Source organism: Panthera uncia, assembly GCF_023721935.1.
Source record: "Panthera uncia isolate 11264 chromosome A3 unlocalized genomic scaffold, Puncia_PCG_1.0 HiC_scaffold_11, whole genome shotgun sequence".
Lineage (NCBI taxonomy): Eukaryota > Metazoa > Chordata > Mammalia > Carnivora > Felidae > Panthera > Panthera uncia.
The window spans coordinates 74484615-74511167 of record NW_026057578.1 but is presented as its reverse complement, the minus strand read 5'-3'; the positions used below and the strand labels follow the sequence as shown (position 1 = coordinate 74511167).

Sequence of the window (26553 nt, the reverse complement as noted above, 5' to 3'; positions counted from 1 at the left end):
CCCCTATCCTGGTGCCTGAATTTTTTATTAAAATTGTTTGGAAATGTTCTTATATCAACTTCCACCCAAAGATTTGTCTATGTTCCTGTATTAGTTTTGCAGGGCTACTGCTATAACAAGGTACCACAAACTGAGTGGCTTAAACAATAACAGAAATATATCATCTCATAGTTTTCGAGGCTACATGTCTGCCATCAAGGCGTTTGCAGGGTTGATCCCTTCTGAGGGATGTGAGGGATAATCTGTTCTATGCCTCTCGCCTAGCTTCAAGCGATCTCAGGTGCTCCAAGGTTTAGAGGAGGCATTCTTCCTATTTCTTCACACTGTCTTTCATCTCTTCATGTCTGGTTTCTCTCTGTGTCCAAGTTTCCCCATTTGTAATATCAACCATACTGGATTAGGGCCTTCTCTAATGACCTCTTGGTAACTCAAAAAGACCCTATTTCCAAATAAGGTCACATGCACAGATGCTGGGGGTTGGGACTTCAACATCTTTTGAGAGGACACAATTTAATCCAGAGCAGCCCCTATTTCTCAGTTTCTCTTCATGGATATGCTGGCAGAGCTCTATCTCTAAGAAAACACTGATAATGGCAATATAAAGTACTAATGATCTCTTGACACTGGATAGATTTCTCCCAGTAGGAATTTAGTTGCTATATGTTACTGTACTCTATCCAGCTCTACTTGGTTGGCTTTGCCTGTTACTCCTGAACATCGAATGACTAATTAATCAATTCATTTATGCATTAACCTATTCAATTACTCACTGTTCAGTCATCATTTATTTATTGAGTGCTTATTATATGCCATGCTCTGTGCCAGCTGCTGGATACACATCAGTGAATAAAACATAATCTCTGTTTTCTTGTATACAAGACTAGAAACTTGCTCTCCTGATGGACATTTAACTGAGAGAAATACGCTCACGTGGTTCTGTACCAGTAGTTTCCTAAGTGAGATTTGTAGCTTACAACCAATCCTGTCCAGGAAGTAAGAGGCTATGAGAGCTAAAAGGGGTCCAAGAGATCTCATGATCTACATCACTCAATTTATAGAAAGGAAAATTAGAGCACAGAAGTCTACTACAATAAGTAATTTTGTAAAAAGGAAAAAAGTGTTTAAGTACAATTAGAATAAAAATTGCTTATATTCCCATTTTCTAATGAATTTTAGGAGAAAGGAGAAAGAAAATAGAACGTATAAAATCATACCTGACATGAAGGAATGATGTTAATTTTGTTAAGTAATAGCATGGTGATAATATAGTGAATTGTCCTCGTTTTTTGAAAATGCATACATAAGTATTTAGAGATAAGATGACATGGTATCTGTAATTGCTTTAAAACCTTTCAGCCAAAAAATAGATAAAATAAAATTTCAGAATGTTAATTTTTAAATCAAAGTGATGGGTATCTGGAGTTCTCTATTATTCAGTATGTTTCAAATTTTTCAAAACAAAAGGTTAAAAAAACTGTATCCTCCTAAAGGCACAATTATCTACTTAACAGGTTCTCACTTGTCTCAGAGTCCCAGCACTGGGAAATAAGCTTCACAAAATATTAATTTTAAATATGGAGACCATGGCTTCTAAATTATAATTATTATGCTGTTTTCTTCAATATTTTCCATTCATCACCACCTTTCAATAACACTCCAGTAGTATATATTCATATTACTGTCATTTGCATAGTATTTTGAGTATGAATTATTTCTTTTTATATGGATCTAATCTGATTTAAAATCAGACATCTTAATATACACATGTTAAGAATAAATTTTGATAATAGGAACACTATTCAGTATCAGATAACAGAGCTAAAATACATTTGATTACTTCAATGATTTTAAAGTAATTTAATCAGAATGTAGTAAAACATAGCAGCATTAAACATTAAAGAATGTTAGATTGAAATAAAATTTGGAACTGACTTTATTTTTATTTGACAAATCATACTGAAAAAATCTCCAAATAGTAAGTTTGTAAAACTAATCCATGAGTAGAGATACACACACGGTATTAAATCTTAAAAACATATTCAGATGACAAATTATGTTGAGACAAAAAAAATTCAGTGAAAGTGTGTATTTTACAAACAATTCCATTAACATAAAACTCATAAAATTTTAAAAGTTCAAGTAACTAAAATCATAGGAATAAATTTCAAAGTCCCTTTGCTCAACTAAAAATGTAGAGCAGAACCTCACTAGGAAGAAAGAAAATGACGTGCATGCTATTGCACGTTACAAGTGACTATAAACACCACGTTATTTAATCTACAGTATAATCCTATCCACGTGATACCAAAATACTTTAAAGTAGCCTTACCAGCTGTACCATCTGGTAATATTATGGTATCATCAAGCTAAGACATACAATACCACTCCAAAGATAATGAAACACAGAAGTATATCACCAGGACTAAATTTTATAAATGTTCAACAAAGGAAATGCTGCCTCTAAAAATGGTACCATATTATGTGCATATACCATGAAAAATTCTTACAAACACACATTTGCACTCCATCTTACAAGAAACTGTAACTGATAAATGGATTATGTTAGAATTCCCTCTAGCAAACAGCGAACAAGCAACTTTAATGAGGCTTATGACCCTACCCTATGGATGAAAGTGAGCATTTTGCCACCAGATACAGGTCAGGTACTACAATTCCCGCTCCCAGATCATTAAGGTTTTTTTGTTTTGTTTTGTTTTGTTTTTCTAAATTTGAGCTTTTTAACTTCCTTAGCTATGCAACAATAAGTGGACGCTTTGGAAACATTGTAAGAAACATTACCTTCTGCAATGAGCATTAAGCATTTGGAAACATGTTTTCAGAGAATCACAGAATTTTAGAGCTAGAAGGAAATTTTAATATCACTCAGTCAAAGGCTTACATTTTATAGATTGGAGAGCTAACATCCTCACAGGTTAAATCATTTGCCGAAGGCTGCAAGCCTGCTCAATGTTAGGGCTGAGTCTGAAACCTCATCTCCTGACTTTCGGTCCAACACAACTCCCAGTAGTCAAGCAAGTGTTTTTAAAAATCACAGGTTTCCTAAGCCATACTCCAGATGCTGACACGCAGAACTGTTTTCTCCACCTGTGAGGGCCTTTCTCTTTCACTTACCAGGCAGCTTTGGGACAGAGACACATGGAGTGTGGTGGGGTGGAGGCCCTGAAGAGTCAGGGTGCTCTGGGCACTAAGAGAGATGACAGGCATTGCATCAAGACTATCCTTTCGTCCTGAGAGGTCAATAAAGTATTTCCTGAGGGGTAATTACAAAAGCAACACTAACCTAGATGCTGTGAGAAATACAAGAGAAGGGAAGTATACATATCTACATGTCTCAAGGAGTCCATTATAGTTCATAAGACAATATGAAACAACTAAGACTTGAGGGCTCATGTGTTTAAAAAAAAACATTAGAAGCTAAAGGAAATTGGGAATCAGTATAAACCAGAATCATCAAGAAAGACTTCATGTAAAAGCAGGGTTATAAGCTGGTGCATGAAAAAATGATGTGCTTCCATTAAAAGATGCTCAACATCACTGATCATCAGGGAAATGCGGAAATGCAAATCAAAATGACAGTGAGATATCCCCTCACACCTAAAATCAACAACACAAGAATGACTAAAATCAACAACACAAGAAACAACAGGTGTTGGTAAGGATATAGAGAAAGGGGAATACTTTTGCACTATTGGTGGGAATACAAACTGGTGCAGCCACTCTGGAAAACAGTATGAAAGTTCCTCAAAAAGATACAAATAGAACTACCCTACGATCCAGGAATCGCACTACTAGGTATTTACCCAAAGAATACAAATATGCCAATTCAATGGGATACATGCACCCCAATGTTTATAGCAGCAGCATCTACAATAGTCAAATTATGGAAACAAGGCAAGTGTCCACTGACTGATGAATGGATAAAGACGTGGTAAAGAGTGCCTGGATGGCTCAGTTGGTTAAGTGTCTGACTTTGGCTCAGGTCATGATCTTGCATGTGGGTCTGAGTCCCACGTGGGGCTCTGTGCTGACAGCTCAAAGCCTGGAGCCTGCTTTGGATTCTGTGTCTCCCTCGCTCTCTGCCCCTCCCTCCCTCTCTCTCTCTCTCTCTCTCAAAAATAAATAAACATTAAAAATGTTTTAAAGATACACACATATATACAACATACACACACACACACACACACACACACACACACAAATGGAGTATTACTCAGCCATAAAAAAGAATGAAATTTTACAACTTACAATGACATGGATGGAGCTAGAGAATATTATCTAAGTGAATTAAGTCAGTCAGAGAAAGAAAAATACCATATGATTTCACTCATATGTGGAATTTAAGACACAAAACAAATGAACGAAGGTAAAAATAGAGAGAGAAAACAAGAAACAGACTCTTAAGTCTAGAAAACAAACTGATGGTTACCAGAGGGGAGGTGGGGGGGGTCATAAGGGTGATGGGGATTGAGGAAGGCATTTGTCATGATGAGCACGGTGTATTGCATATTAAGTGTTTATACCTGAAACTAATATTGCACTGCATTTTAACTAACTGGAGTTGAAATAAAAACTTTAAAAAAATGATGTCCTTCTAATCAACAAAGTGGCCTTTTACAGGTGGGACAGCAACTGCACCTCTGAAATAGAAAGATATAAAAAGATGTGCACAAACCCTGATTTTAACTAATGTGCCTCACCTTTTTTCACTAATGACACTGTCAGATACAGCCAAGTGGGTGGTACTCCATGGCAAAACCACCACTTGATGTCATTTCTGGTAATGCCATTTTAAGCAATGAAATAAGAAAGGCACATTCATTCTCTAAATATCATAATGGCACCCATAAGCCTCATTGCCAGTAATCAGTTGTACAACGCCATATCATACTTCAAAGTCAGTGAGCTTTCTAAACAGAAGTTAGGAAACTTAAGTAGTCTAAGAGGATGTTGCCTACTTATCTATCAGGGAAGTATAGATTTAGAAACATAATGTTATTTAAAGAATATAACAGGGGCTGCTGGGTGGCTCAGTTGGTTAAAAGTCCAACTTCGGCTCAGGTCATGATCTCGCAGTTCTTGAGTTCAGGCCCCGTGTCGGGCTCTGTGCTGACAGCTCAGAGCCTGGAGCCTGCTTCAGATTCTGTGTCTCCTTCTCTCTCTGCCCCTCCCCAACTTGTGCTCTATCTCTGTCTCTCAAAAATAAATAAATGCAAAAAAAAGATAAAAAAAAAACAATATAACATAATTTTCAACAAAAAATGATAAAGATGACAAAAGAAAGAAGGTAAATGGTGTACACTTTGGGAGTCTTCATAATACCAAATTTGGAAAGTATCAGATGAGTTATGAAGAAATGGACAATATGCAATGAAGACACAGGGAAAAAGAAGAATAAAATAATCTACAATGAGCTAATTCAACTCTCAGTGAGGTTACCTGTCTGATTTTAAGGAAAAACACTGTTTGATCCATGTCTGAATAGTATTTGAAGAGATTTTTTTTTAAAAAACACAGTAAAATGAAAACAGCTCAGAACATCAAGTGTGCCCCCAATGGACTACCCAGAACTTTATTTTGACTATCATCCTTATCAGGACCCTTTCTTTCCATCTTAACTAAAATGGCTGTTTCTACTCAACACCTCTATTTCCTAAGTTTATCTCAATCCTTACAACTCTACTGCTTTGACAAAGGTTGTATAAATGTCAACATTTTTGGCTTTTTCTGTTGCCAAATCATTCAACGTCTTCCCTCTCTGCTATTGAATCTCTTTTTCCAGTAGTTTTTTCTCTCCATTAAACAGCTTATTGCTCAAAGTTCTTTTCGCCATAATTTTAACTCAAAATATACATGAAGGGTGAATTAATATTTAAAACTATAATCCAAGAAAACTTTCTGAAAATAAAAGAATCTATATATCAAAAGGGCCCATCAGACATCTGGGAAAACCAATACAAGATGATCTACTCTAAACATATCCTGGTAACACCATTAGACATTATTAGTAAAGAAATAAAAATCCTAAAGGTAGCAAGGGAAAAAGAACAAATAACATATACTGGTAAGAGAATTAAACTAGCAGCAGATTCTTAAAAGCAACATGCAAAACAAGGCAACAACAGATTAGCATTTTCAAGAGATTCAAGGAAAAACATGTGAACTAAATATTTTAAATCCATTCAAGCTATCCCTCAGGGATCAATGTTATTGAAAAAGTGTAACACACGCAAGGGTATTTTGTACCCTTGGGCACTTCTTGAGCAATCAAGTTACTAAAGCATTAGTTTCATCCAATCTAAAGATGAGTAGGTAACTCTGGTAAAAGGACAGAGAGATGAGCATTTAATATACTTAATTATATCTAAGACCAAAACAAGGCTGGTGATAAATGAAGAATATACAAGTGACCCATGTTCTGACAAGGTAAAGTAGTAGGACTAAAAACCAAGAAAACAACCTTGAGGGAAAGAGGAAAGTAAAATAAACAATAGTGAATTAGTAGTAGGTGAAGTAAAACTACCATAAAAGACTATCATAGTAGCAACAAAAGGTTAAATATGGATAAAGTGAGCCAAAAGCATCTTTAAAAGGTATAGATACCAAGGCCAATCACTACAACAAAAATATGAGCTTTCATAAATAGTCCTCCCACCCAAAGAAACCTTAAAGAATAAGATCAGAGAAAACACATATGAAACAGAGCAAATATAGATAATGAATATTTACCAAGTAGCACAGCAATGATCTTTATTAAATAAAAACTACAGAACTTGATTCTGGCCCTTGAGGCCACATAGAAACACACTAATAACAGAAGATTTTTAAATACCACTCTTGGTCAAAACAAATCAAGTGAACAAAAACTAAGTAAAGGTATAGATGACATAAATAATATAGTCAATAAGATAGAACTTTTGGACAGATATTAAACTATACACTATAAGAATACAGACTACCTTTTTCTCAAACAGACGTGGAATACTGACAAAAGCTGACCTTCTTCTAAGTCACCAATAAAGGCTTCAGGGCATTCCAAAGAGTAAAATGATCAGAGTAAACAATATCCTGATCATCTTGTTACAAGTCTAGAATTTATTAACAAAAGTTTTAAAAAGGTCCTTCTACATGAAAATTTAAAAACCTGCTGCTGCACAACTTTTTGGTGAAGAAGCAATACAAATCTTCTAAAAGATAAAGATAATAAAAAACATATTAAAATTGATGAGTACAACATAAAGCTGTGACCAGAGGAAAAATCATGGCTTCAAACACTTAGAGAAATAAAACAATTTTTAATGAAAATAAATGAAATAGATCTGAAACTGAAGACCAAGTAAAAAAAGAAAAGGGTGAAATAAAAAGATGATAAGAAATGACATAATAAAGGCAAAATCAGAAATTAATGAGATAGAAAAAGGAAAATATTTCTCAGTAATCAAATCAGAATCCAAGTGAGTTGAAAAAGAAACACCTTTATTAAGGCAGAAAAAAGGAAGAAAGAAATAATAAAAAATAACCAGAGGGAAACAACCATTGAAGTAGAATAAATTTAAAATTCAGAAGAGACTAACTACAATGCGTAACACCATAGAAATACATTTGGAAAAAAAAATAAATACATTTGGAAAACTAGACAAAATGGATAACTATCACAATTGACCCATGTAGAGATAAAAAGCTTAAACAGTTCCATAGGAAGAGGTAGCTACATTACAAGGAACTGCCTCATAGAAAAACAGCAGAACCAGATGATTTCATATTCAAAAACCAATTGGTGCCAATTTAATAGAAATGGTTCTAGAATATAGGAAATGAAGTAAAACTTACAAATTCTTTTTATGAAGTATAATGCTGATACCTAAATCTGATAAAAAAAAATAGTACAAAAATAGAAAATTACAGATCAACATCACTTACAAATACCTATATGAAAATACTACATAAAATATTAGTGAACATACCTCAACACCATATTAAGTAAATAATGTACTATAACAAAGTGGGATTTATTCCTGGAAAGTAAGGTTGATTCAATATTAGAAGCACAGTGATATATCACACCATATTAACTGATCTGAGAAAAATGTGTAATTATTTCCATACACACTAAGTAAATCTTTGATGAAATTCAATACCCATCCCATAAAATGAAAAAATCCACTCGAGAACATAGGAATTGATGGTGATTTCCTTGATATGACTATAAGGACACACACATGTACACACTCACATACATATACGTAGGCACACCTTAGTCCTAAAGCCAGCATCATATTTAATGGAGTAAACTTCAGGCATTTCCATTAAGATCAGGAAGAAACAGGATAATCACTATTTTCACTACTATTTACTACATACTGGATATACTAGCAATACAATTAATTAGACAAAAGAAATCAGAGATACAAGAACCGAAAGACAACTATATCTACTTGTGTCTGAAATGCTTCCTAAGAAAACCCTAGATAATCATTACTAAAACTACCTCAAAGTCAATAAATTAACAGGATATAAAGTGAATATATAGAAATCAACAGGGGCGTCTGGGTGGCTCAGTCGGTTGAGCGTCCGACTTCAGCTCAGGTCACGATCTCGCGGTCTGTGAGTTCGAGCCCCGCGTCGGGCTCTGGGCTGTTGGCTCAGAGCCTGGAGCCTGCTTCGGATTCTGTGTCTCCCTCTCTCTCTGCCCCTCCCCCATTCATGCTCTGTCTCTCTCTGTCTCAAAAATAAATAAATGTTAAAACAAAAATTAAAAAAAAAAAGAAATCAACAATGCACATATACACAAACAATAATCACTTAGAAGATAAAATAGTAGAGTAAAATAGCAGTGACAATACCAACAAAAGTGGTTTAATCTTTAAGAATAAGGGTAGCAAGAAATATAAAAAACTTAATATGAGGAAAAATTAAAATACTCAAGAGGGGCGCCTGGGTGGCTCAGTCGGTTAAGCTTCCAACTTCAGCTCAGGTCATGATCTCGCAGTTTGTGAGTGTGAGCCCCACATCAGGCTCTGTGCTGGAAGCTTGGAGCCTGGAGCCTGCTTCGGATTCTGTGTCTCCCTCTTTCTCTGCGCCTCCCCCACTCACACTGTCTCTCTCTCTCTCTCTCAAAAATAAATAAACATTAAAAAAATTTAAAAAAAAATACTCAAGAGATAATAAATGTAATACTGATGAAATACAAAATCATTCCTTGCTGTTGAAAAGCATCTATACATCATAAAGACGTCAGGTCTTCCCCAAGTTAATTTAAAAATTTAACAAAATGCCAATAAAAATGCCAACATGTATTTTTAACGTTTATTTATTTTTGAGACAATGCAAGAGACAGAGTGCAAGCCGCAGGCACTCTGAAGAGAATCTGAAGCAGGTTCCCGGCTCCGAGCTGTCAGCCCAGAACCTGACGCAGGGCTCGAACTCACGAACCACGAGATCATGACCTGAGCCAAAGTCAGACCGTTAACCGACTGAGACACTCAGGCACCCCAGCCAACATGTGTTTTTTAAATGAAGCTAAACAAAATAATATAGAAACTATAAATATCTAGAGTAATACTGAAAAAGAAAGCTACAAGGCACAAAGCCTCATCAGATATTAAATTATGTTATAAAGCCTCAGATATTAATGCACTAGTATTATAATTAAACATAATTATACAAACCAGAAGGATTCAGTAGAAAGTACAGAAATGAACTCAAGTACATATGGAAGTTTATGATAAAGGTGGCATCTAATATCACTGAAGGCAAAAAAAAATTTTTTCAAGTTTGTTTTGAGAGCAAGAGAGAGCGCAAGCAGGAGACAGGCAGAGAGAGAGGGAGAAAGAGAGAATCCCAAGCAGTACCCACACTGCCAGCACAGAGCCCAATGCGGGGCACAAACTCAAGAACCGTGAGATCATGACCTGAGTCGAAATCAAGTCAGACACTCAACCATCTGAGCCACCCAGGTGCCCTGAAGCAAAATAAATAAATTAATTAATTAAATAAAATAGCATTGGAAAAACTAGAAAATCATTTAGAAAATGACAACACTGAGTCAACACTTCTTCCATGTAAAAGAATAAACTCTAAATTAATAAGAGATTTAAATATAAAAAATGAAAATATACAATTAAATTCATATAAAATCTCTCTGTGGAGCAAGGTTTTTAATCATGCTTGAATACCCATAGTAAATAAAAAATTAATAATTTGATCGCATTAAAAATAAAGTTTCACCTTCTATGTGGCAATAAAACATCACAAATATAATCAAAGGACAGAAGGCAAATTGAAAGAACATATTTGTAAAATCTGTAATAGATGATGGGCTTATATATTTAAAGAACTCTTCAAAAGAGAGGGAATAAAAAAACAAAAAAAAAGAGAGAGAAACAGGCAAAAGACATGAGCAGACATTTCACGTACACACACACAAATTATTTAAAACTAGCCCTTTTTCTAGTATCCAAAATCTATAAAGAACTCACCAAATTCCACACCCGAAAAACAAATAATCCAGTGAAGAAATGGGCAGAAAACATGAGTAGAAGAACTTCTATTAACATGAATAGACACTTCTCTAAAGAAGACATCCGGATGGCCAACAAGCACATGAAAAGATGTTCAATGTCACTCCTCATCAGGGAAATACAAATCAAAACCACACTCAGGTATCACCTCACGCCAGTCAGAATGGCTAAAATGAACAAATTAGGAGACTATAGATGCTGGAGAAGATGTGGAGAAACGGGAACCCTCTTGCATTGTTGGTGAGAATGCAAACTGGTGCAGCCACTCTGGAAAACAGTGTGGAGGTTCCTCAAAAAATTAAAAATAGATCTACCCTATGACCCAGCAATAGCACTGCTAGGAATTTACCCAAGGGATACAGGAGTGCTGATGCATAGGGGCACCTGTACTCCAGTGTTTATAGCAGTACTTTCAACAATAGCCAAATTATGCAAAGAGCCTAAATGTCCATCAACTGATGAATGGATAAGAAATTGTGGTTTATATACACAATGGAATACTACTGGGTAATGAGAAAGAATGAAATATGGCCTTTTGTAGCAATGTGGATGGAACTGGAGCATGTTATGCTAAGTGAAATAAGTCATACAGAGAAAGACAGATACCATATGTTGTCACTCTTATGTGGATCCTGAGAAACTTAACAGAAGACCATGGGGGAGGGGAAGGAAAAAAAAAGTTAGAAAGGGAGAGAGCCAAACCATAAGAGACTCTTAAAAACTGAGAATAAACTGAGGGTTGGGGGGGTGGGGAGGGGGGGGGGGGGGGGGTGGAGTGGGCATTGAGGAGGGCACCTGTTGGGATGAGCACTGGGTGTTGTATGGAAACCAATTTGATAACAAATTTCATATTAAAAAAATAATAAAAAAATAAAACTAGCCCTTTTTGCTTTTGGCAAAAAAGGAATACAGTGACTGGATTTACACTGCCACTGCCTGAGGGAAACTGCATAAAATGAAAGATACAAATGTTTTGGATATTAAATAGGCAGCATATGACTGAGATCCTTGGGAAAATGAGGGAAAAAAAGATGAGTTGAGTCCCACAGATGCCCCAGCTTTCTGCCTGGTGACAATTCCAAACTCAAGAACAGGAAGGGAAATCCTAACGGCAGTACAGCAATCCTGACGACACAGTCATTGAATCCAGCGAGGCTCCCAAAGAGCCTGAAATTGCAGAGAGGAGTTTAGAATAAGAGAAGAGGGAGCTACATGGGGGTAGGGGTAGGGGTAGGGGTAGGGGTAGGGGTAGGGGTAGGGGCAGGGAAAGGAGGGGAGGAAGTTCCAGAAAAATCTGCCTAAGGATCTCCTTACCTGTAGTATAAAAGGTGGAGCCAACGACCAATAGGAGTAGGGAGAAGAATAACTCCCAGGGTTCACAAAGAGCTGGGAGTTGAGTTCTGACCAACCAGAGTTAAGTCCTCACACGGAATTCCATTAGAAATCACAGAACTTCACAGCATAGAACCAGGAATAAACTAGCCACAGAAGTAAAGGCTACTATAGACTCATTTTAGCAAAGCTTAAAAAATAGCCTCAAAATGAACATACTGTCTCGAAGAAATTAGAGATTGATTAGATTAAAAGAAGGGAGAAGCTATATAATGTAAACATTAATCAAAAGAAAGGGGTGTTGTTATATTAATATCAGACAAAGTTGAACAAGTAATATTACTAGCTATAAAAGCAAGAAATGTACTAGCTATAAAAACTCACAATCTCAATCAAAATCCTTGCAGGTTTTGGGACAGAAATTGACAATTCTGTCCCAAAATTGACTGATTCTAAAATATTACAAAAGGAATTGCAAAGTAGCCAGAAAAGTCAAAATAATTTTGAAGAAAAGAACAGAGTTGGAAGACTCCTCCTACTTTCCAGACCATGAACTGTGATAATGACTGTATGATACTGTAACAGAGAATCCAGAAATAGACCCATTCATAGATGATCAATAATTTTGACAGAGGAGCTGAAAGCAATTCACTGGGATTCACTTCAACATCATATGTATGTATGTACACATACATAAGCATGTCCCATATGTATATCCACCCTCCCCCTAGAAAAGAGCCTTGATCCTTACCTGGCACCAAATACAAACTTGAAACAGATCAGGAATCTAAATATAAGAGTTGTATAAAACCCCTTGAAGAAAACTTATGAGAAAACATTTTATGATCCTAGCTTAGGACAGAAGTAGCACAAATCATAAAAAGAAAAAAAATCATAAACTGGGCCTCATTATAATTAAAAACAACTGCTTTCTGAAAGACACTGATAAGAAAATGAAAAGATAAGCTACAGATGTCGAAAGCATCTGCAAACAAGTATCTGACAAAATGTTCCTATCCTTAAAAAATAAAGCTCTCTTAAGACAAATCTGATTTAAAAATGGGAGCATATAATTCACCAAAGAAGATAAAAGAGTGGCAAATATATACATGAAAGACGCTCCGTATCATCAGTCATTACATAACTGACGCACATTAAGACTACTAGATATGACACCACATTTACCATAATGGCTAAAATTTTAAAAACTAATGAAACCAAGTGGTGGCAAGATGTGGAGAACTACACGTCACTGGTGGGAATGTGTAACAATGGTACAACCACTCTGGAAGACAGTTTGGCTGCTTCTTTTAAATTAAACATATACTTCCATATAATCCAGAAATCCCACTCCTAGTTATTTACCCAGAAGTTGTTAAAACATATACCTACATAACTTAATGTGAATGCTTATAGCAACTTTACTAATAACTGCCCCCAAACTGGAAAAGACGCAAATCTCCAACAGGTAAACAGATACCCTGTGGTAGTTTTCCATGGAATACTACCTATCATTAAAGAAGAATCAACTACTAACAACTACAGCCCAGGTAAATCTCCCAAACGTCATGCTCGGTGAAGGAAGCCAGACACAAGGGTATATATCCTATAATTCCATTTTTATATGACATTCCTTAAACACGCAAAAACTATGGGGGCAGAAATCACCACCAGGGGTTAGGGGAGTGAGAGAAGGGAACTAAGCAGGGGAATGACAGAAAGTGTGAGGATGATAGGAACATTCTGTATCATGATTGCAGTGGTGGTTATATGATACACATGTGTCAAAACACATCAAGCTGTACAGTTAAAAGGGTGAATTTTACTGTTTGTAAATTATACTTCACAAAACCTAACCTTAAAAAAGTATGCAGGCGTTTACAGGATTTTAATATACATTGCCAAATTGCCCTTCCATTAACTTAATTTCTTCTTCTACTCCCATTTAATTTACATTCCCACTGGCGGTCTACAAGTGCCTGCACTTCATCAGCTCGATATCATCAGATTATTATTTCAGGCTTTTCCAATCTGATACGTTCTTTGAAAATGTTACCACTGCATCTCTCTTCTTTTTAGTGATGGTGAACTATTGTTTATCCATTTCTGACAGCTGTATTTCTTCTCTGTTCTGTTAATTCCTTTTAGTAATTGTTTTAAGAAAATATTTAGTGTTTTTCTTATTAATTTTTTTGAGTTTGATACATCTCCTCAAATATCTGTCATAATTCTACTTTCCATTTTGTCATTTCTTTCATTTTTTCAACTTTTTAAACGTAGACATCTTAAAGTTGGAAATCTCTCAATATTTTCTAGGATTTGTTCTTTAGTACCATTATTTAAAAAAATTTTTCCTCCTCCTCAGAGTTCAGGTAAATATTCAACTATGACTTTTTAAATTTTTTATAGAGTCAATTTAAAAAATCTTAAATCTCTTTTGTCTGACTCAGTGGCTACCAGCCACACGTAGTTATTGAAATTTAAATTAATTTAAGCTATTTTCCTGTGTTTTCTTCTGGTTTTATGGTTTCAGGCCTTACATTTAAGTCTTTAATCCATTCTGAGTTAATTTTTATGTGTGGTATAAGATAAGAGTCCAGTTTCATTCTTTTGCGTGTAGCTGTCCAGTTGCCCACCATTATTTATTAAAGAGACTATCCCTTCCCCATTGTATATTACTGGTACCCTTGTCAAAGACTAGTTCATTGTATCTGTGTGAGTTTATTTCTGAGCTCTCTGTTTTGGTCCACTGTTTTTATGCCAATAGTATACTGTTTTTATACTATAACATTGTCATATATTTGAAATCAGGAAGTATGATGCTTCCAACTTTGTTCTCAAGATTGCTTTGGCTATTCACGGTCTTTTGTGGTCCCATACGAACCTTAGGATTCTCTTTTCTGTTTCTATGAAAAATGCCATTGGAATTTTGATAGGGATTGCAGTGAATCTGTAGATTGTGTTGGGTAGTATGGACATTTTAACAATATTAGTTCTTGCGATCCATGAACATGGGTCACGGCAATGATTCTTTCAACTGACACCAAAAGCATAGGCAATGAAGACAAAAATAAACAAGTAGAACTACCTCAAACCAAAAACATTCCACACAGCAAAAGAAGTCACCAACAAAATAAAAAGGGAAACTACCAAACCGGAGAAAATATTTGCAAACCATAGATATGATAAAGGGTTAATATCCAAAATATACAAGAACTCATACAACTCACTAGCAAGAAAATAAGCCAACTGAAAAATATACAAAGGACCTGCACAGACATTTTTCCAAAGAAGGCATACATATGCCCAACAGGTATAAGAAAAGGTGCCCAATATTATCATCAGGGAAATGAACACCAAAACCACAATGAGACATCACTCAATACCTGTTAAGATGGCTGTTATGAAAAAGACAAGAGATAACCAGTGTTATCCAGTGATAACCAGTGATAACCAGTGGGGAGGGTGTGAAGAAAAGGGAACCCTTGTGTACTGTATAGTCTTTATGCAAAATAGTCAAGCAGTTCCTCTGAATGCAACTATCATATGATCCAGCAATCCAACTTCTGGGTATATACCAAAAGGAAAATAAATCATTATCTTAAGGAGATATGTGCACTCTCGTGTTACTGCAGCATTTTTCACAACAGCCAAAATATGTAAATAACCTTAGTGTTCACTGATGGATGGATGGATGAATGAAGAAAATGTGGTATACATATGCAACAGAATTATTCAGCCATAAAAGGAAATATGCCATTTGTGACACCATGGATGAACCTGGAGGACATTAAGTCAGACACAGAAAGACTGTATTATCTCACTTATACGTGGCATGTAAAACAGTAAAACTTACTGAACCAGCAAGTAGAAAAGTGGTTGCCAAGGGCTGGGGGTGGTGGGGGGGGGGGTGTGTGGAGGAAATAGGGAGGTGTTGGTCAAAAAAGATGAATAAGTTCTAGGGCTCTAACATACAGCATGGAGACAACAGTTAATAATGCTATGTACTTCAAATTTGCCAAGAGTAGATCTTAAGTGGTCTTACCACAAAAGCAAACAAAAAAGTAGCTATATGAAACGAATGCATTAATTAAATTGATGATGGCAATCACTTCACAACATATACATCATCATTTTGTACACCTTTAAAAAATCATGTTGTACAACCTAAATATATGCATTTTTGTGACAATCCTACCTCAAGAAAGCTGGGGGTGGGGGAGAGAAAGCAAGGTAAAATAAAAAATTAGTTAATAATTAAGTTAAATTTAAAATTCAGTTCCTCAGTCACACTAGCCACATTTTTTAGAGATTCTTTTTTTTAAAGCAGTTAATTTATATTCAATTTTGGCAAATTTAGAGCAATTCAGGTAAAACTGAGTGGAAAGTACAGTGAGTTCTCATATACCCACTGCCTCTCCCCCCAGACAGTCTCCATCCCATACCAGAGTATTATATCTGTTACAATGGATGAACTTACATTCCTTACACAGCAACACATCATTATAACCAAAAGTCTATAGTTTGCAATAGGGCTCACTTTTGGTGTTGAACATTCTATGAGTTTTGACAAATGTGTAGCAACATACACCCACCATTGTAGTATCTTACAGAACAGTTTCACTTCCCTAAAAATCTTCTGTGCTCTGCCTATTCATCACTCCCTTCCCTCTAAGCCCTAGCAATCACTGATCTTTTTAGTGTCTCCATAGTTTCTCCTTGTCCAAAACCTTGTAAAGTTGGAATTATATAGATTTTCACTTAGTAAAATGCATTTAAGGTTCCTCCATGTCTTTTCATGTCTTGACTGCTCACTTCTTTTAACATTGAGTAATATTGCCTTATTTGGATATACCACAGTTTATTTATCCATTCACCTATTAAAGGACATCTTCATTGCTTCAAGTTTTGGCAACTATGAATAAAGCTGCTATAAACATGTGTGTGTAGGTTTTTGTGTGGATATAAGTTTTCAACTCCTTTGGGTAAATACCAAGCAGTGTAATTGCAGATCATATGTTACGAATATGTTCAGCTTTTAAAGAAAACGCCAAACTGTCTGCCACAGTGGCCATATCATTTTGCATTTCCAGCAGCAATGAATGGGAGTTCCTGACACTCTCCATCCTCATCAGCATTTGATGGTACACTACCCATGTTTCAGGTGCTGGATAGCCACATGTGGCTCATGGCTACCATACTGGACAGTATCATATAGAATATTTCCATCATTAGAGAAAGTTCCACTGGAAACGCTGCTCTGTTTAAGACTTAAGTGTTTATACAGTGAAAGGGGAGTTAATATGACTTTTATTTTTTTTTTTTCTCTGCACAAATCCATCCCTTCTCCCACTGAATTTTGATAGTTCTTTATATTCACTCTGAAGGTCAAATTTCAGCCATTTTACTATATGTCCATTAACAAATTAACCCCTCTGAGTCTCAGTGTCCTCATCCTAATTACTTATCAGTTTAGTGCATTAAATGAGATAAGCAAGGTAAGATAAATCACAACATTCATCATGTTAATCCTCATTTATAAACTCTCTTGGGTTAGGAGTTTGATTTTTGAATGTCTCAGTATGATACTCTGAGGATCTTTACTGAAAGCAAAAGCTTAATACTGTACTTACCCGATCTGGATTTCTATAACCTAATAGTAGATTTGCTGCTTTTATATCACCATGAACATATTCATTTTCATGTATATATTCCAGAACATCCAACTATGAAAAGAAATATATAAGGTTATACTAATGTCTATTTCAAACTCATGATCAACTTGAACATTTTGAATATAGAATAACATGTATTTTTTCTCATTAACAATAACAAAGTGACATATTATACAATTATGTGTTTGCCTATTCTCAAATATCACATGAACTGGTCACTTATCCTGGAAAAAAAGTTGAACAACATGATCCTCAAATATCAAGTGTTTTAATTAAACTTCTGATGAAAGGGGACCGAGATTCAACAATGCCGATGCCTATGTTCCCAACAGCCTGGTGGCCAAATCACGCTGTGCAAGGAGGAAAAAATCCGAGATACGCTGTACGATAATCATGAAGCCCACTCAGGAATTCCTCACCCAAGCAATGATTATAAATCAAGTTTTGGAGACCCCAGAACAAAACACCGTGTCCATGAGCTCAGAGAAAGGCATTCTCCCTCTGGACAGTAATAGGAAAAAAACCTGAGCTTCATCTTTAAAGCCCTTGAGCCTTGCATATTACCTTCACCCAGTGCTCAATAAACATTTGCTGGCTGGCTAAACGGATGAATGGATGAACGGGAAAATTAGCGAGTTCTATTTGCCACATCCCAACCTGGCATGACTAGTTTCATTCTATTTAAAATGGAAAAAATAAAATGGAGCTTGGGCAAACCCAACACAAACAAGATAAGACAAATATGTGATATAAACAAAATGTGTGCATGGGTGCTATTAAGATTTCATTGCTTCTTATTTGGCAAAGTATATATTATTCATTGCCATACTAATTACTGCCACCATCCCAAACTCATAATAAAAACTGCACAGCGCCCCATACTGTCACATGTTTAGTATGGAAAATAATATATTTTGCCATAGTTTGCATTGTTATAAATACAACTGACAAAAGAGAGGTTATTCTTATAGCAATGCAAGCTTGTTCTGATATGCAAAACAAAGCTGTGAGGGGAAAAAAAAATCAGACTGTAGAACCAATGCCTAATTGAGTTTGTAGTGCCAAACACAGCACATTCTGTCACTTACAGAGCCCACTGTTATCAATTTCACCAAAATAGCCTCTACTCTAAATAACTGACATTTCTAGGGCAATAATCCTTCATTCTCTGATAATTCCACAAAGGGCAACGATTTGTGTATTGTAACAAGTAAATAATCTGAAAATGAGGCATGTGAAATAAGTCATTCCTTCTTACCATTCGGATACCTAGCTGCAGGACAGTTGACTTTTTAAAAGTACCATTCTGGTCTGAGATCTTCTGTAAATCTATTCCTAGTCTTTCCATTACCATAAATCTGTAACTATAAGAAGGAGACGTCAAAAAGAGATCTTAAGATAGCAATGCTTGAAACTGCCTATTTATGAATTTGAAACAAGGAAAAATACCCTCAACCTAACAACGAAGAATACTGCAACCTGAACCATTAAAGATGAGTGTACGTTAATAATCTCGCTGTTCTTTTACAGAAAAATACTAGTCAGTATTTACTTTGCAGTTAGTTTTCTAGTAGAAGGGAATGTTGTGCTGAAACATTCATACTCACTCTTAGACCATGAAAAGAGAATACTCTTTCTAAATTAAAGAGTCCTGAGTTTGATTCATTTTGACTCCATCACCTTCTCACTGTGTGACCTTGAACAAATTATTTGTTTGGACAGAAATTTTTATTTATATTTGCTTCTTGAGCTTATAAATCATAATTACTTTCTCCATACACATACAAATATGACTTTTTTAAAAAATGTACTTCCTTTCTGTTTGGCACCTCCACCCCTTCTTGTCTTCTCTTGACAGATCCACACCAGCCCCTATTCTTTATTGATCTATGTATACATACATGAACACAGACATAGAGGAATTTTTGTCCTTGTTTTACAAAAATGTGATCTTATTATATGCACTTTTCTGCATCATACTTTTTTTCATTAATAGCTCAATGAAATCCTTCCAAATCAACTGCATTAGCTCTCTTTTTAATGTCTGTTTTTTCGGGGTGGGAAGGGATGGGGAGAGGCAGAGAGAGAGAATCCCAAGTGGGCTCTGCATGCTCACAGCATGAAGCCCAACACAGTGCTCGATCCCATGAACTCAGGTCATGACCTGAGCCAAAATCGAGTCGGACGCTTAATCACCAAGCCACCTATGCACCCCTCAACTGGTATAGCTGTAATTGATTCCTTTAATGGCCTGCATAACAGTACATGATATAGATATACCATAATCTACGCAGTCACTCAGTCCTCTATTAGCAACCCTTTACTTTGTTTCCAGATTACTGTTTGTTCATTTTTTAGTGATAGCATTTGAAGACCATTTGAACAAAGCACTGAACACTGAGCCTATTTTCTCACTTAGGAAAGAAAACATCACTATTTTAAAGGCTATTGAAAGGACCAAATGGGATACCTAACAAATAGAATTTTTTTTCTTTTTTAATTTTTTTAATGTTTATTTTTGAGAGATAGAGACAGAATGTGAACAGGGGAGGGGCAGAGAGAGAGAAGAAGACATAGACTGAAGCAGGCTCCAGGTTCCGAGCTGTCAGCACAGAGCCGGATACGGGGCTCCAACTCACAAACCACAAGATCATGACCTGAGCTAAAGTCGGATGCTTAATCAATTGAGCCACCCAGGTGCCCCGAATTTTTTTCTTCTTTAAAAATCACTACTCAGTTATTTATATGTGATGACTAGCCATATGTGGTGATTTTAAAAATATTTCCACAATTTTTTTCTTGTGCCTCTTCTCAAGAGATGAAGTTTAATTGAATCTCCTCTTACATATGGAGTAGACTTAGTGACTTGCCTCTAGCAAAGAGACTACAGTGGAAATGATGTGATATTACTATAAGATTTGAAACAAGTCAGTCAAAGAAAGACAAATACCATATGATTTCACTCATATGTGGAATTTAAGAGACAAAACAGATGAACATAGGGGAAGGGGGAAAAAAGAAAAGGGAGCAAACCAGAAGACTCTTAACTATAAGGAACAAACTGAGGGTTGTTGGAGAGGCATGGGTGAGGGATGGACTACATGGGTGATGGAGATTAAGGAGGGCACTTGTTACGATTTGCACTGGGTATTGTATGTAAGTGATGAATCCCTACATTCTACTCCTGAAACTAATATTACCCTCTATATTAACTAACTAGAAGTTAAATAAAATTTTGATAAAACAGTTTCAATTATAAAAAGGCTTTGGCTTTCTTCTTGGATGCATGCTCATGTCTGTGTGTGTGTGTGTGTGTGTGTGTGTGTGTGTGTGTGTCTGCGCGCACGCGCGCGCACATGCTCTCTTTCTCCCTCTCTCTCTCTCTCTCTCTGTTCCTATTACTTCCTCTAGGGAAAGCCAGCCACCATGTCTTTATAACATTGAGGCAGCCTATGGAGAGACCTACATGATGGGAAAGTGAGGCTTGCCAATAGCTACAGCAGTGACCTTGAAAAGAGATCCTTCCCCAGTCAAGTAGGGAGATGACTGTAACCCAGCAGGCAGCTAACTACATCCTCACAAGTCCCGAGCTGGTAACCCAGTTATAGAAACTGATCATGGAAACTAAGATGATATTAGTCTGTTGTTATAAATCACTATGAATTGGGTAATTAGTTACATAGCAACAGGTATTAGACCACGTAAGAAACAGTCATAGAACAACACTTGATTATAATAATTGCATTTTACCTTCTTCCCTTGAATTCAGTAATACCGGATCCATAAAACATAGGAATTCCTAAATAATCAAGTTGTTTGAGTTCTATCCAGTTTTTGACTACAAAGACAAATTTAACAGGAAAAAAGTTATTTAATTTTAGAAATGTTATTTCTCACTTTTACATAGATCCTAAAACTTATCTAGCTAACCTAAGTAGAAATTAGACTTCCTGGAAAATGTTTTAAAGAATCTAATATCTATCTATCCAGTGGCTTTTAAATTCTCTGTCACCATAATTAACATAAAAACATATACAGAAATTTTAAATTAAATCAATTATAACCAAAACAGAAGTAGTCATGGTCATAAAATGCATTGCTATCATATACTCAAATCTTTCTATTCATGAAAAAAATTCATTCCCTTATATGTTAAATTCCAAAACATAACATATGCTCAAAAAATTAAAATAAAATAAAATATAACATATGTTAACTACCAAAGAATCAGTAGAGAGATGGCTTTTTCTTTTCCATTACTTAAAAATCTAAAGCCATGGTGGTTGAAAAAACAGAAGTTGGGCAGAAAAATCATTTACTATGAAATTGTTATACAGAAACTTTTTTGACTAAATTAGTCTAAAAAAGTCAAATCCACTGAAATCATCAGGTAGTTTATTTTCCACTTTTCTACCATATATGTTTAATGTGTAAGACAGCTCTACGATAAATAATCAATGTTTAATGGATTCTATTTGTCACCCTGACATAGTTTAAGCAGTTAGTAAAGACTACTTTCATAACATTTAGGTTTTATTAAGGAAAACAAAGTAAATTATTGAGTCTAGACTCATTATTCTTTTTCTTAAGCATAATGTAGAGGATCTTGACTATATCACTTTTATTCATATCAACTTCTGTTAAGTTTTACTTTGTCCATCTATATTCTACTGTATTTATAAAATGTTTCACTTATTCCTCAACTCTGCTCACATTCATTTCTCATTAAATTCCTCTAACTGGTGGTTCTCACATGTGATTTCCAGCTGCAATTGATTTTCCAACATTCAAGTTTCTAACACTTGTAGCTTATGTTCTAAATTATTTCAATATTTAATCATTTCCATACACCTTACACTAATCCATTCTATGGCCATTTCTTTTGTTTATATATCTGCTGCCCATTTTAATATATTTTCTTTATTACCTTTGACTCCACATCGTTTTCTATTAAAAATTATGATTTCATTCTACTATCTTTTACACTTAAAGAACACTTAGTAGCTTAGACCAACAACCTAATATTGTATGTAAAGTAGTGGAAACAACTTTGATTTGAAATGTATAACTCATTATGTATGTAATATCAACATTTATATACCATCTATCTTATTTTTATATAATAACTAATTGTATCATTTTACAATAAAATTCGTGATTGAAAAGAACTTTCCAGAAGGCCAGAAAAGAGAAATATATTAACACTCACTTTAGCAAACTATACAGAAGTAGCTTGCTTTGCTAAATTTACTTACTATAGTCTTTTTTTGCAGCTCTTTGATAAAATTTAAGTTCTGAAAATAATGGGCCATTTTCCTGATATTCCTATAAAAGATAAGAACAATTAATTTTATTAGGAAAAAAATCTTAAAGATAGATTTGGTATTTCAACTGTGAAAATATGAGTACACATTGGTAATATATAATAGTGCTTGAATAATTTACTATAAAATAGAGGCATCAAATTTCCATAAAAAAGCTCAGAAAGCACTAAACTTGGAGAATCTCATGTTTAAATTTAACACCTGTAATGCTGTCTATACAATCCTACACATGAAAGTAGTCTTCTTATGGAAAGAACCTACTAAAAATACTGACAATTGGATATACACACATACAAAGATATTCAGCATCTACCAACATGGACATCAGGGTAGATATACTGTAAACCACCCTGGGGTTCATTCATACATGATACCTTTATTAAGTGTCTACTACATTTCATCCACTGTGTTAGGCATAGGGGATACAAACAGAAATAAAACCTCATCCTCGCCTTTAAGGACCTTACCATCTAGAGTAGAGAGGAAAGAAGGGAAGAAATAAGAGGAGAGATAGCTAGATAGGATACAAAGATGATAAATGTCAACACAGAAGAACAAAGTTCTCCAATCTTTACATTTTAAGAATGTGAAAATATACCATAATACTATATTTATCGATAAGTAAAATTAGAAAAGCTAAGAAACAGTTTTACAAAGATACCAGGAAAAAAGCAGAAAAGAAAAAAGTGAAATACAAATTTAAGAGCAATGCTCACCACTTTTATTACATGTCTTGCATCTTTATCTGGTTTATTTGTGGGGAAAGCTGAGAACAAAACACAAGGGGGGTGGTGAGAATTGGCTGTTCACAATTACCGAACACCTACTATATAGCAGACACTGAGCTAAGCACTTCACATATATTCACTTATTGCATCCTCCCAAGAACTTCTTATGGTAGGTATTATCTCCATGTTACACAAGATCCGACTAAGGTTCAAAAGTTGAATAATTTGCTGAGAAGTATCAGATTGGGGATTGAAACTCAAATCTGTCTGACGCCAGAGCCCACACTTTGCCATAAACCATATTCAAATATTCAATCATGGAAAACAACAGATATTAATCACACAGATCCAAATGTAGGGGAAAATATTTTCTAGATATACAGCATTAAACCCAGTAAATGATACATATTAAAATCCACTGATTCAATGTTACTAAATTAAAATCTATGATAATTCAGAAAGAAAAACATATGCATCTTAACTAAAAAGTTCAGAACAATTTCTATGTGGCAAAATTCTAAAATAAATCAAGTGATAATGAGAATAAACTCTTTTAAAAATCATCTTCTGACCCTGGCAATCCATCATTCCTACATTAAAGAATGTGTATCTCATAATTATATGCACTTCAATTTCATTTTATCTTATTATTTGCCATTTGTATTTTAGATATAGCAATTCGGGGCGCCTGGGTGGCTCAGTCGGTTAAGCGGTCGACTTCAGCCCAGGTCCCGATCTCGCGGTCTGTGAGTTCGAGCCTCGCGTCGGGCTCTGGGCTGATGGCTCAGAGCCTGGATGCCTGCTTCCAATTCTGTGTCTCCCTCTCTCTCTGCCCCTCCCCCGTTCATGCTCTGTCTCTCTCTGTCTCAAAAAAAAAAAAAAAAAAAAAGTTAGATATAGCAATTCAACTTCTGAAAATTCCACTGTTCAAATTTTTAGATCCAATCGATCCTTTCATCTCCGTTATCTAAATTATTTAAAAAATTATGTTTTTCAAATCTTGGTAAGTTGACTTGTATATTTATTTGTGCTGTAAAAGTCTCGAAACTTGCCATTCATCCATTCACTCTTCATCCATGCATTCCTTCATTCATTCAACTAACCAGTACTTCTTTACCATGAGGCTAGGATTTGCAAGGCATTGTGTTAAGTGTCAGTATTATGTTTAAAGGAAAGTGAAAGGAAAGATGGTGAAGCTAGTATTCAATATGATTAGATATCAGCACCTAACAAATGGAGAATAAGATCAAATTCTTCAGGTAAATTTTCAGTATGTTTATCAAACACTGTCCTCTTAGACTACTTCTAAAATTTCTCCTACTCCATGGACTTTCTTTTATTTCACATGATAGATGCAAAAAAAAAAAAACAAAAAAACAAAAAAAAAAAAAAAAAAAACACACAAATTTACTAAAATATGTCAATTCTACTCTACAGTAGAGTCAACTTATGCACATTTTTTAAACCACTCTCCAAAATTTTTAACATCAGAAATGTTACCAACCATTTGAAGAAACTATTACTTCAATGTTAGTTGATCCTGGATACAAATTATGAACCCAGACCTTTACAGTAACAAAAAAAACTAAACTTGTCTAGATCAAGTAAAACTCTCTTTTCGCCTTGATGTACGTAAATTCGTTCCACTTTCACCCATGCAAGAGGAATGGATTATCCATATCTAAAGCAAGAAAAAACAAAAGAGAGTATGTACAGAAGAAGGGGTCCAGTCCTGTTATAGAAGAAATAAGAAAAGCCTTTCTTCCCACCCTACGGCGGCTATTTTTACTAGCGCGGTGCCCAAGCCTGGGGAGAAATAGCCCTGTCCTAATCCCGGTCCACTTGGTACAACACTGGCTCTGGGAAAGGTGCAATGGGCTACTCCTTGCTGATTTCAGTCAGTATAGCCCTACCACTTAAAGTCTGCATCTTCCTTTCACATTATTCACAGGAACATAACTATATGTTGACCTATATTCGAAACATCCCACACTTGTCATCTGATAGCTACATAATATTCTCCATAAACTTCCAAGTCAGATTATATTGGAAGGCCTAAATCCAAAATCAATGGACTAGAAAGCTCTTGGAGATGGATGTTGAACAAATAAATTGTCCTAGTTACCATGGAGGTCTCTTTTTGGTAATCCATCAATTAATGAATGAAACAAATATTTATTTTCTACTATAAGCTAACCCACATTCTAGCTGGTATTAAAAGATTAAAAATTTGTAATTAAAAAATTAAAAGATAATGGAAAACAGACATGGTATGTGCTTTTATAGTCTAATGGAGAAATCGGACATTCATCAAATACTCAAGCACAAGTGCAAAACTGTAAGTATAACAAATGTAAAAGGGGGAGGTAGAGAGTAATAAGAGGATGTATAACTGAATCTATACAAAGGGAATTATTCAGCCAGGACAGTTTGAGAAGTGATGTTGGGCCAGATGCAAATCTGGTTAATAACTTCTGCTTAATGAAAGGTTTTAAAAACTTGAGGTATAAGTGGAGGATAGAAAACACATAATTAGACATGCATTCTGAGCATATCACTACACTACAGCATGGAGAACAGACTGAAGGGGAACCAGAGTAGACACTGGACCCATCAGTAAGGATTTAATTTTGATTGATCACAGAAAAGAGGACTACAGCTTGGACTAGACTATCAATGGTACATAGATTTCAGAGATTTAGGAAAGCGAAATTGGTAGGACTTGATGATGGAGGAAAAGGGCTCTTGCTTGGTAGATTACTGCTGATTAATCTATTAGGGTTTGAAAAGAATGCTCAATCATCGACAGTGACAGTGTTGACAGTATAGCAGTCTCACACCTCCATTTAAATTTCTGATGAGATAAATAAATAAACTTAAAAATATTTTTTAAAGGGGCACCTAGGTGGCTCAGTCAGTTAAGCGCCCAACACTTGGTTTTTGGCTCAGGTCATGA

At 35.3% G+C, this 26553-nt stretch overlaps 1 protein-coding gene across 4 annotated transcripts in view; it reads right to left on the bottom strand.

The window, feature by feature from the left end:
- Window positions 1-26553, bottom strand: part of VRK2 (VRK serine/threonine kinase 2) — a 104028-nt gene that overhangs the window by 51822 nt on the left and 25653 nt on the right. For 3 of the 4 annotated variants that reach the window (XM_049651512.1, XM_049651510.1, XM_049651513.1), the window contains 6 exons: window positions 23586-23635; window positions 22801-22870; window positions 21296-21383; window positions 18804-18909; window positions 17504-17596; window positions 1215-1349 (listed from right to left, as the gene is read on the bottom strand). In XM_049651512.1, the coding sequence (XP_049507469.1) occupies window positions 1215-1349; window positions 17504-17596; window positions 18804-18909; window positions 21296-21383; window positions 22801-22870; window positions 23586-23635 (542 nt within the window). The remainder of the gene's footprint in view (window positions 1-1214; window positions 1350-17503; window positions 17597-18803; window positions 18910-21295; window positions 21384-22800; window positions 22871-23585; window positions 23636-26553) is intronic. The other variant, XM_049651514.1, reaches the window with a different exon arrangement.